Source organism: Hipposideros armiger, unplaced genomic scaffold (assembly GCF_001890085.2).
Source record: "Hipposideros armiger isolate ML-2016 unplaced genomic scaffold, ASM189008v1 scaffold_824, whole genome shotgun sequence".
Classification (NCBI taxonomy): Eukaryota; Metazoa; Chordata; class Mammalia; order Chiroptera; family Hipposideridae; genus Hipposideros; species Hipposideros armiger.
The window spans coordinates 325,535-338,018 of NW_017732174.1; the positions used below are offsets into that span (position 1 = coordinate 325,535).

Below are 12,484 nucleotides of genomic sequence, written 5' to 3' on the forward strand. Positions count from 1 at the left end.
CCACCCACTCCGGGCGGCATCGGCGAGGGCCAGGGTTGCCTGGGGAACGAGCCCAGGATTGGGCTGGTGCGGCTCGGGAGGGATGGAGACCTAAAAATAGCGGCAGGGTGAGTCAGTGTGAGTGGGGCTGGGGTGGGCAAGGGGACCAAGAGGGAAAGAGAGGCAGGCGAGAGGTGTGGGGGAGGGTCCCCAGGGATTGGGAGATGGGCGGTATAGGACGGAGGGCGGGATGAGGGTTTGGGGGTGGGAAGGGAAGGGGGGGAGGGCAGTGTACAGGCGCCGGGGATGGGAAAGCCGGTGGGCGCGGGCCGAGGGAGGCGCCACAGCCCGGACGGAGGAGGGGGCGCCGCCCTGCGTTCTCCTCCTCTCCCCGCGCTCACGAGATTTTCCACTCGCCTCCTGGCCCCCAGCCAGCCCCCGACGGGCCCCACAAAGCCGCTTTGTGCTGGGAGGGCGGGCGGGCGCCCGGCCGGCCTGACACCCACGCGGGCCGCGGCGGGGCACGGGCCAGCTGGCACCCGAGCTGTCTGCGGGGGGGCGGGGGCCCCCACCCAGCTCCAGGACGCAGCGGCGCAGGGGTTAATGGCGCACGGGCGGGGGAGCGGGTCTCCGCCAATCGGCATCGGCGGGCGTGACGGTGGCCAATAGGAAGGACCGAGGCCCAACGCTGGGGGCCTACCCCTGGGGCGCGGGAACCTGCGCCCCACAGTGCCGGCGGGGGCTGGGCGCGGCCCTCGAGGGGTCCCAGTCTGGATCTACGAAGCCCCAGCTACCCCGCTACCCCGTTTCCCCGCTGCTTCCTAAAAGCCAGACTCAGAAGGGTGTAGAATCTTGCAGTCAGTCAGGAGGTAGCATGGTCGGAATCTGAACCCAGATCTGCCTGGCTTCACAATCAGCTTTTCCGCCGAAATGGAGACGGGGGTTCCCTGGCCCCGGCCCCCGTGGAAAGCGGGAACAGGGGACGGGGTGCGGGCGGAGGAGGCGACGCGGCGGGCTAGGGTCCAGCCGCCTGCGGTGCAGCCGCTGCCGCCGGTGGTAATGGGAGCCAGACGCCGTCGCAGCCGCTAATGCGCCTCCCTCCCGGCCACTAATGGAGCCATTAATGCCTCGGCGCCGGGCGCTCCCTTCTGCGGGCCCCCCCCCGCTGCGCATGCGCGCACCAGCCGCGCCGCCGCCCGCCGCCACCGCCAGGAGGCAGCCTGACCCCTCGCAGCGCCTGTGCCGTGGCCTCTTCCACGAACTCTCCAAGACTCACTCCAGTTATCTCAACAAACGCCTTCCCCCAAGTCATCCTCTTCTTCCCAGCCTAGGCCTCCTTCCTTTCCAGGGCAGTCCCCCGGGATCTTTGACACCCAGATTTTTCTCTCCCCTCCTCTAAACCCTTTCTTGGCTCTTCATGGGCTGGCATTCAACCCTGGCCAGGCTGGACCTGTCCTTGGCACCCTTCTGCCAAACCTAGGCTCTAGTGTCAGCTTCAGCCTCAGCTAACCACTCAGAGGTTACGCACTTTCACCCTTCTGGCCTTAGCTCCCGTGGCTGCCTCGGCCTGGGTCGCCGTTCCCTTTCTTTCACTACCCTGAAATCTACTCATTACTCCTGCTTCAGTCCAAATGTCCCCTTCAATGAGAAGCCTTCCTTAACCTCCCTCATCATCCCACACTGAGCCACAGAGTTGTCTCTGTCCTCTGACTTCCCCAGACTGTACCTCCCTCTGTCATCCTTGCCTGTGCCTGCAGCCACATCTGCCTTCCCCACCCACTTACCCCAGGACTTCATCCTGGGTCTGGTGAAGGGATAAGGAGCGACTTCTGGTGGTAGAGACGGAGTTCACTGAGACAAAACGGAAATTCCAGTGGGCAGAATCTGGATTTGGGAAATCAGGAGACCCTTGCCCCTCTTTGGCCCTCAGTTTCCCCACCTGCCCAAGAATAGTTGGTGGGCATTGCCTGGTCTCTGAGGTCCTACACGTTGGTAATGGATCATATGTGGGGCTCAATTAAATGGAGCTGGCACCAAATTTGTCTCCTGAAAGGTGTGTGTGTGAGGGGGGATGTAGGGTAATCTGGGTCATGCTCTCTAGCAGGTGGGTGGGCACAGGAGCTGCTTTCCTACTGCTCCCCCACAGCCGGATCTCCTAGCTTGGCCTGCACAGCCCCCGCCTTCCTGCCTGTCTTGGGAACAGGTGCTTGGATGTAGATGGCTCCTGACACCTTTCAGCAGTGTTCAGGGACAGCAGTAGGCAGTTAATTTGTCAAGAAGCAAGAGGGGGCTCCCAGGCCTGGACAGCCTCCCAACACTCCCCAAGATGAGAGTAGAGGATGTGGTGCTAAGGAACAGAGCACCTGATGTGCACAGGGTGGGGATGGAGGGGTAGTATGAGGGCAGGAAGTCTGTCTAAAGAGTGGGAGGAGCGGGGCCAGGGGAAAGGCCAAGGCTGGCCCAGACACACAGAATCCCAAGATGGGGCCAAAACAGAAAGAGGGTGGGATGAAAGCTCAGACAAGGACTCATGTCTAGGGAAAAATAAACCAAGGAAGATACAGAAAGCCAGACTCACAGAGAATCAGACAGAAGTCCAAAACGGGAGTCGGAGAGGCCTAGAAATGAAAACCTAGACAGAGACAGACATAGGAACCCAAGGGAAAGACAGGTAGACATATAGTGGCTCAAAGAGAGATAGACAGGCAGACAGGCCCAAGAGAAGGGGCACTGCCTGTCAATACAGGGAAGCCAGGCGGACGCTAGGAGCTGGAATGGAAGCCGTGCCAGGAATGAGGCTGAGACATCTGGCCTCCTGGGCTAGGGCTGTAGGCCCTGGGGCGGCTTCCTCTCCCGGGGAGCAGGCGGGAAGAGTCAGAGGGAGGTGGCAATGGCAGCTGGCTGGCCCGGCCATGCACAGAATGTGGAGAATGCCATCCGCCTGCCCCGGCACGTCCCCCAGCGGAAGCAAATGCCTGGTGGGGGGCAGGAGCAGGCAGCCTGCCCTGGGCCACCCCCTCACACCTGCTACCCTGAGCAAGAGTCAGGTCCTGGCATGGGCAGGCAGAAGGGTCCAGGACTACACCTTTACTTTGCCACTGGGTACTGTCTGCCCTATCTAGGCCTCAGAGAAAGAAGGCCCCAAGGTGTCTACCTCCCAAGGGGTTAGAGAGGCTTTTGGGAAAAGAACAAAAGGGCCTGCTGGCTGGGAATCTGAGGGCAACCTGGATACCTCAGCATGGGTGTTGTCAGGGAGGCGCGGCTCAGAACCGCCAGGACAGGCACTGGACAAGTTCTGACGACAAGGCAGCCTCCAGCAAGGGGCCTCCCTTCACTGAACCTCAGATCTCCCCTTGACAACAGGGCTGGTAATTCCTCCTTCACAGCATTGGGTGGATTTGATGAGCTGGCCCCATGCCTGAGCCTGGGCACATGGTAAATGCTCAATAAAGAGTGGTTACTATTATTTTTATAAAATCATTATTGACAGTCCTTAAGAGCTTGGGCTCTAGAACCAGACAACCTGGGTTCAAATCCTGCCTCTTCCTTATCCTAGCTGGGTGATCTTGGGCAAATCACTGAATCTCTTGGGCTGCAGTTTCCTCCTCTGTCTGCTAGAAATAATCAGCATGCTGACCGCCTGGGAGGTTGTGAAGATTCAGTGAGTAAATAGTCAGCACTTACTGAGCAGTGAGCCAGGCACATGCATGGGTGGTGTTCAGTAAATTATTATTACTGTAACTGCTGGTAGTGAGAGTCCTGTGATCTGGAAATTGGGAGAACTGATTCAAGGCGCAATCCTGCCCCTCCCTGGCTGGGTGACTCTTGTTCTATCAGGGCCTCATTTTTCCTCATCTGGAAAATGGTGACAGGAACCCCATGCTGGGCCTGCCCTGGTAGGCCTCAGGTCACCTGCATCGATGCCATCCCTCCCTACATGGCAGCAGTGAGGGTCATGTGAGATGATGCTATGAGGGCAATCTCTGGGGCTGTAGGCATGTGAGGGGTGGAGGGTGAAGGGGTGGTCAGAGTCCTGTTTCAGTTTCTTTATCTGCCTAAGGATAGAAATCCCTGCTATGTCCACTTCTGTGGAATTTTGCTCATATCAGCTACAGTAACAAATGTAAAAACTGTCAGGGGTGGGGCAAAAACAGCTCACAACCTCCGTATATGAATATGAGGGGCGAGGAGAGCCCCTGTGTCCCTGTGCCCTGGCTCTGGGCTGGAGCTCCGTGAGGGCAGGGCCTGGCTTCTTCTTATCTCAGCCTCTGCCCCAGCCCAAGCCGCAGCAGCTCTTTCCTCCCTGGTCTCCTAGCCTTGTAGTACAACTGTGGTCAGACTGGCTCAAAACCTTCCATGGCTCCCTAGTGTCCTCAAGATCAAGGTCAAAGATCTCATAAGGGCCCTCTATGATATGATATGACCCTTGCTCACTAACACAGTCGCGTATCCCAACACTCACCCACCACCTACAGCCCGTATCTTTGCAAGTTCACCTTCCTTCAAATACTTGCTTTCTCCTCAAGGCCTTTGCACAAACTCTTCCCTCTGCCTAAAGGTCCTCCTGTTGGCCTTGCCAGACTCACTTCGGCACACCCTTCAGGTCTCAGTTCAGAGGCCCTTGGCCCCTTCTCCAACAAGCCCTACCTGACAGCCTCTTGGTCTTCCCCCATCCCAGCCCTGACCACTCTGGACAGTCACTGCCTGGAAATAGGTCTGTCTATGCCAGGGACTGTGAGCCTTGTGAGGTGTCCTCAGCACCAACCAGCACAGGGCCAGGCACAGAGGGGGCCCTCAGTCAACACTGGATTAACAAGTAAATAAGAAAAAGATGCTAGGGAAGAGGCCGGTGACAGGTCTGTCACCCTCCGAGAGTTGCTTTGACAAGGCCCAGCCTGCCTGGGCCCCTGGCTCTCCAGCACCATCTCAGAAACGCCACTCTCCCTGTCTCTGGCTTGGCCCTCCAGCCACACTACACTGGCTTTCCTCAGCTGTGCTCCTTGTAGCCTTGGAGCCTGCCTTCTCATTGGCCGCCAAGAGGCTCTTCCGCCCCATGGTTTGTTCATTCTAAATCATCCTTCAACTCTTGGCCTACACGCCCTGTCCCGAGGGCAGCCAGACTAGATTCACACCTGGATTCAAACCAGGGCACAGTGCCCAGCACACCCCCAGCTCTCCTCCAGGGCGCTGACGGCACCTGTGATGTTTACTGGGTACCGTGGTGAAGACGAGGGCTCCAGTCTTGGTCTGCCACCTCCCGGCAGAATGACCTCTTAAGAGCCTCAGTCTCCCCATCTGTAAACAGAACTATGGCCTGGCCTCCCTGGGTTTGAAGGCTGGCTCCAGGATTGACTAGCCATGGGACCCTGGGCAAGTTACTAACCTGACCTCGGTTTCCTCTAAAGGAGAATCATCATAGCGCCCACCGGTTAGGGCTGTTGTAAAGACTAAAGAAGCCAATACAGTTTTTGAAAAGAGTTTAGAGCAGGGCCCATACGTTGTGAGTGCTGCATCATGGGGTGGGTGTTAGGGTTCAGCGAGATAACCCATGTGCAGTGCTTATCACAGGGATGCCCCTGCCAGTCCTCCAGACATGGGAGATGTCATGATTATCCTCTGTTACCCCAACAAGCACTACTCAGGAGTGGTTCCATGACTGATGGACCCATCGAGAGTGTGTTCTCAACAGGAGGCCTCTGGAAACACGGCACTGAGCCTCCCACATCCAGTCCCTTGCCTGACATGTGAATTCCCACTGGAACATCTGTGCAGAGAGGAGGCCAGACTCCCCCTGAGCTCACCTCTCAAGAGCCAGTTCTCAAGAAGCCCTGCTCAAAATGAGCCCTCGCGCAGCCCATCCACCTGCCCCTCTTACCTGTCCCAGGCCGGCCCATGATGACTTCCTTCTTGGGGGCAGGATGGCTGGTGTAGCTGCTGGGCACGAGGACGGGCAACAGGGCAGCGGGTGAGGGGTGGAAGGCCACTGGCTGGAAGGGCGAAGAAGCCAGGCCAAAGGTGGGCATCGGCTGGGCCACGGCACTTGGCGCGGCCGGAGGCACGGTGATGGGCACGGGAGCCGGCAGAGGTGGGGGCAGGCCTGGCTTCCCACTGGACACCCCGGGGGGCACCGGGGTCTCTCGGCAGCCCCGCCCAGGTCCTGAAGCCCGCACCTCCCCGGCAGTGCCCACCTCCCCAGGAAATTTAGAAGGCAGCGGCACATCGGGATTGCGGACAATAACAGGTGAGTCCCGCTGTACAGCAGGCACCCTGCGCACGGAGGGTCCTGGATCCGAGGTCAGGCCAGCAGGTGGGGGCAACAGCAGCAATGGTGAGGGCTGGCGGGAGCGCGAGAAGGGCACAGCGGGCGACACTGCTCGGAAGCCGGCCGGCGTGGAGGGTGTAGGTGTGTGGGACACTGAGTCCACACCAGAGTCTAGGCTGTCGTTCTTGGGGAAGTCTGGGGCAGCCGCTCCGCTCCCTGCACCAGGGGCTCCCAGTGCCCCTGGGTGAGGCAACAGCTCTGTCTTGCGCCGCCCAGGGCTGATGGGCACCGTGAAGGTCAGGTTGGTCTGGAAGGTGGGTAGGATGCCAGAAGAATGGCGCTCTCGGGGGCCAGGCGGTGGCGGGTGGGGGCCCAGGTCTGGTGGCGTCAGCACACCTGCCTTAGGGGTGCTAGCGCTCAGGTGGCGGCTGCGAACAGCAGTGCGTTGGATGACCGGTGAGGCATTAATGGGGCTGAAATTGGCGGGACGGAAGCCGAAAAGTGGTGAGGGTGAGGGTGATGGCGCTGGTGAAAAGGGAGACTGCGTGGAGACAGGGGAGAAGGAGGGCGTGCCTGAGCGGGAGCTGCCCAAGGATACCAGCATCACGGCCGCCTCACACTCATCGAACTCAAAACGTGACAAGTCAGCGGGGGCCACCAGGCGTGGGCGTGAGTCTCCACGAGCTGCCACACTGCTGGCCTCACTGTCCCTCGATGTCTCATCTCCCCAGTCGAATTCGGTGCTGCCCTCACGGGCTGCCACGCCTGCAGGCCGCCCGGCCCCACCTGGGCCACTGTCTGCCAGGCCCTCCATTTCTTTGGTTCGCATGGACAGGTGGCGTGAGCAGTAGCCCCGTCTCTGCGACTCCTTCATGCAGCCATCTCGGGAGCACAGCCTCCGCCACTGCTTGCCGTTGAATTTCTTGCGGATCCCATTGGGCGTGCAGACCACGTCACCCTTCTTGTACTTCTGCTGGGCAGCTGTCAGCGGTGTGCGGGCACGGGCGGCTGGTGCAGCCCCCTTCTCCAGAGAGGCCACACTGCTGCTACGGCTGCCACCCTGGCTCCCCTCCTGGCAGGGCGAGGGCTGCTCACCAGGGCGGCCTGGGCCTGCGAAGGCAGGGGACTTGGGTGGTGGTGACAGGAGCTGAGGCGGGGGCAGTGGGAGCAGGGCCGGGGTGCCCAGAGCTGGCGGATGCTTCTCCTCGCCCTCTTCGCAAGCCCCCAGGTTGCCACCAAAGCTAATCTTGGAGACCTCAGCATCTTCAGGCTGCTTGGGGTCCAGGGCAGCTGGGCAAGGTGGCAGGGTGGCTCCTGGCTTGGCCTGCTCCTCCTCGGGGCCCGTCGGGGGCTTCCTCAGCAGGGCCTCAGGTTCCCACGGGGGCCGCAGCAGGCGCAGGCTGGAGCGGGCCACCCACACGGTCTCCTCCGGCTCTCGGTGTGGCAGCTGTGGAGGCTGTGGGAGGGTGGCTGGTGGGCCGGGCTGAGAGCCGAGGCCAGGGCTGAGGCGGACTTTGTAGGCAGCTGGCTTGGTGGCCACCTCCACCACCACACCCTCACGGTAGGCAGCCACACCAGGCTCCACACAGGTACAGACGGCCGTGCCCACCACCAGTGCACCTGGTGGTGGCGTGGCATCCAAAACCACATCCACACCACCACCGGGTGCCCCCTCGTAGAAAGTCAGGGCCCGGTCCCCAGGGAACTGCACGCCCAAGTCCTGGCTTCGGCGCACCTGGCGCACCACAGCCGGCAGAAAGAGGCCATCCCCACGCCGAGCCAGCACCCTCTGGGACCGCAGCTGCCGCAGGTCATAGCCACCACTGGTGCCACCCGGGGGCCAGGGGCCTGGCCCATAAGGTTCGGCCGGCTCATCCTCGAGGTCAGCTGAGTGCTCACTGGCTGTGTCAGTGGAGGAGGAGCGGGTGGAGGTGGGTGGCCGTGGAGGAACTCCCAGGGTGCCAGGTTCCTCAGGGGTCCGTGCCCGCTCTTCAGGAGCCCCAGCTGTCCCACCACTGCCACTGCCGGCCCCATGCTCCTCCACGTACTTCTTCTTGGGCGCTCTTGACTTGAACGTGGCTGTCTTTCGGCTGAGTGGGGGTTCCCAGCGGCCTGCCTCCCCCTCTGCCTTGGGGTCTTCAGTTGGGCCTGGAGCCGGGTCATCGGGGTGCAGCTCCGGGGAGACCCCCTCAGCCCTGGGGCCCCGCTCGGCCTCTTCTTCCTCACCCTCCTCAGCCTCTTCTGGGCCCGGCTGCTGCTGTACCTCGTCATCCTCCTCCTCTGGCTTGTCGTCCTCCCCAACCCCTCGCCGCCTCAAGGCCTTGGCCCTGGTAGCTGGTGGGGACTTGCCTCCACTGCCAGGACCTGGGAGGCCAGCGCACGCCTTCTTCATTGGCTTCATCTTTTGTCCACCTGCAAGGTGGGAGGGCACACAGGGGTCACGGGGAACAACTCCAGAATCCCCCAGATCCAGCATGCCCCAAGACTTCCTCCTCACTGAGGCCCCCACCTCAATTCCATGATCCCCGAGGCTTCCTTCCTGGCTGTCCCCAAGTCACAGTGTCCCCTGGCCAGCACCCAAACACAGAATGGACCCATATTCCCTGAGCTCCTGGCTCACTCTGGCTCCTCGGGAACATTCATATACATCTGCTCCCTCTGCAGAGGACACAGCAGGCCCATACACACACTCTGACTGCCCCAAGGGGATGTGAGAAGCGGTAACGGTTCACACCTGTGTAACACTCATTTTGTGCCACCCCTGGGCTAAACTTTATTAACCCATTTCATCCTCACAACAGCTCTAAGGCGGCAAGGGCTACTAGCAGCCCCATTTTACACTTGAGGAAACCGAGGCACAGAAAGCTCAAGCAACTTGTCCTAATTCATCTAGCCAAATTCGTCTAGCTAGGAAATGTAGAGCTAGGGTCTGAACCCAGGCAATCTGGCTGCAGAATCTGTGCTCCTAACCATCTCAGTGTGCGCATGTCACATGATCCAGAGAGCACGCTTCCTTGCACTGTCACCGTCCAGAGAGCACACGCACTCACACACACACATATGCACAGGCAGAGTCACAGAAAGGGAGGTGACTGGGCTGTGATGTGAGCTTCTCTCCACCTCCCCCACCCCACCCCTCTGAGCAGCCTGGTATGGCCAGGCATTGTGGGAATGAGTGGGCAGCTGAGTCCTGAGGGATGGCTGCCCACTCTGCTCGGCACCCAGAGCCTGCCAGGTAGAGCCATCTTTCCAGATCCTGGCAGGGAGCAGGCAGGGGCACGTCTGGGGCAAGAGCTCATACCCAGCGCTGCCACAGGGCAGTGCATGAGCGCAAGCGCGTGCATGCACACACACACATACACACACACAAGCACACACGTCATCACACAGTGGGACATGGAGCTACACCACAGGGTTTCACTGTCCCACTGGATAGGAGCCTGCCCCTCCCCCAACAGCACCCAGCGTGATACCCACAAGCCCAGCCACCCTCTTCTGGCCTGCATGCATCCCCGCCCTGGCTGGGTTAGCTCTGGCAGGGCGGCTGAGGGCCCCCCTTGCCCCCGAATATGCCCCCCGACTCCAGGTGGGGGTAAGTGGGAAAAGGTCAAAGCAAGCAGGACAAGCCCAGCAAGCCAACCTCACCCACTTCCTGAACAGTCATTACTGCCCGCCCCCTTTCAAGCTGCCCTGAGAAAAGAAAAGGGAAAAAACTTTACTCTGAAGTGACTAAGAGAACCTGAGAGGCTTAAAAGGGAGACTCTAGGGGGGTTGAGGGGATCCAGGACCATAAACCAAACATAATCAGAGGCACCCCTGACTCAAGTTTCAGGCTCCCACGGGACCCCTGACCTCATGCTCTCCTGCTTGAGGCCTGCTGCTCCTGTAGACTCTGCAGTCCCAGGCTGCCCCTTCTCTGGGCCAATCCTGGGGTCCACATAGGAAGAGCCTGGAGGGCCCAGATCTTCTCACACTGGGGCAGACACCCGCGTGCCCAGGAGTTTGGGCAGCTGCCACCACCTTCTCCCCACTGACCCGCTGGGGCACCATCCTGGGGACTGAAATCCCGCCCCAGTCCTGCCCCAACACAAACATCTGTATACCCTAGCAGGGCCTACAACAACATTGCCTGGCACCCCGGGACCCTGCTGCCCGGCCCAGCTTCTCCACTCCAGCAGCCAAGCCTCTTTCTTTCCTCTGGGGCCTACTCTCTTCCTGTCCACTCCTCTCTGGATAACTCCCACCCAAGGCCCTGTGGGCCCTCACCCCCCTCAGAATCTCAGCAGTAACTCCTGAAGCCCACGCTGGCCCAGGCCGTGGCTCTTCAGGGTCTCAAGCCCTCTGCTCCCGTTAGCCCTCCTGGCACCAGCTTCTCTGCCACTCTCTCTCCCATTCTGTCACCACCACTATCTCTGCCTTTCTCCTCACAGGCCCTAGGCCCCCTCCTCAGTCACCACCTCCCTGTCATCCTCATCTATCTGTCACCTCTTCGTCCCAGTCACTCTTCTATCAGCCATCTCTGGACCTGTCACCTTCTCTCCCCATCACCTTTCCTTGTCACCCCCTCCAACTCTTTCTCCTCCCTCTCCCTATCACCCTGATCTAGTCCTGTCACCTTTCCATTCCTGTTACCCATTCTCTGCCCACCACCCTCTCCCCTCACTCGTTTTCTGTCCCCCCTGCTCCCCAGCACTTCCTTCACTCTGTCCCCGCTTCCCACCATCCCACCCACCTATTCTCCCCTGTACCCCCTCCCCGTCTCTGCCACCTGTCCCCTCTCGGCCCCCAGCACCCCAAATCCCCCCTGCTGTGTCAGCCCTGGCCCCGTCCCTCACCTCGGGCTCGGCAGGGTTTCGGGGCGGGGGGCCGTGGCCCCGGCTCGGTCCGGTCCGGTCCCTCCCCGCCCCCCCTCCGGCTCTCCCTCTCGATTCTCCCTTTTTTTTTTACTCCAACACACAAAATGGTGAATGGACCTGCAACAGCTGGAGCAGCCAGCCAATCACCGGCCACAACCCCGCTGACCGGCGCCGTCCTAGACCAATAAATATCCTCACCCTGGTCAGCTCCGCCTCTTGACGGCGAGCGACGCTCGACAAGACCAATTGCGCCCACCCGGCAGCGCTAGGGGGCGGGGCCAAAGTCCAAGACTGGCCTCCCTCCGGGACCGACACCAACCTGAGCCTACGACCATCTGATCTGCCTAGGGCCCTGCCCCACAAGTGATGGACAGTAGCGCTGACCAATTGCAGGCCGTCTTGGTACCGAATGACAAATACAGTACCCAGTCATCTTGCACTCTAGGCCGGAACCCAGCCTCTGTGAGGGACAGTAGCCAATGAAGTGCAAGAAGGCGGGGCTAAGGGACAGGCTCTCCAATGAGCAGGCTTAGAAGGCGTTACCTGAGCGTTTGTTGACCGGCTTGTCGCAATTCCTGCTGGGAATGGTAGTCTTCTTACGTCTCCCGCCCATAGTCGATAGTACAAGACAAACTACAACTCCCATGTGACAGAGTGCCTGGAGCACCAAAGAACCCCGGCGAAGAGAAAAAGTCGGGAAGGGCAGTTTCTTGTGAGTCTCATTGGACACCAGGAGCATCTTAGACTCAGGGCCCCGACTCACCTGGATTCCCGGCTGTGTCGTCGCGGGTGGCTCCTCTCAGCAGCGGCTGTAGCGGCACGAGAGGGAGGTGCGAGGAGCAGCCAACCGCCACCCGCGAGCCCCGCGGCCAATCAGCAGCGGCCGGGGCGGTGCAATGACCTCACCGGCTTCTACTCTCTTGCCCCTCCCCCACGTGGTTGTTGCTGCCGGTAGCCGGGAGTAGGGAAGTTTGGGGTGGTGGGAAGGGAAGGAGAAAGAGTGATGTCACCTTTCCCCCGCTTGATTGGCTGTCGGGTGTCCGGGACTACGACCAATGAACAGCTTCAGAAAGTCTGGCGCGGCCCCGCGGAAAGCCCTGTTGCCACCGGGAGGGGAGAGAACGTGCGTGTGTGGGGTGGCGCGCGCTGCAATGTAGTCAACGCGCGCGGCTTGGGGTTTGGGGGCCCTGGGGACAAGTCCTCTCCTCCGAGACTTTGACATTTATTGCGGCGCAGTTTTGTGACAGCCCTCCTAGGCATGGGCGGGGAACACGAGATGGGGAAATGCAGCGCTTCCTGGGGATTCACACTGCATTCCGTGGAGAGCTGCACTTTGTGGGTGTTCACGCCTGGGGGAAGCAAGACTTTTTTAAGGGGACATTCACAC

The 12,484-nt window shown here is 60.5% G+C and overlaps 1 protein-coding gene across 5 annotated transcripts in view; it reads right to left on the reverse strand.

The window, feature by feature from the left end:
* The window catches only part of CIC (capicua transcriptional repressor), a 23,461-nt gene extending 14,808 nt beyond the window's left edge, over window positions 1-8,653 (reverse strand). For all 5 annotated transcript variants that reach the window (XM_019629054.1, XM_019629053.1, XM_019629052.1 and 2 more), the window contains exon 1: window positions 5,855-8,653. In XM_019629054.1, coding sequence (XP_019484599.1) covers window positions 5,855-8,642 — 2,788 coding nt within the window. In that variant the 5' untranslated portion in view covers window positions 8,643-8,653. The remainder of the gene's footprint in view (window positions 1-5,854) is intronic.
* Between the last annotated feature and the right edge of the window lie 3,831 nt (window positions 8,654-12,484).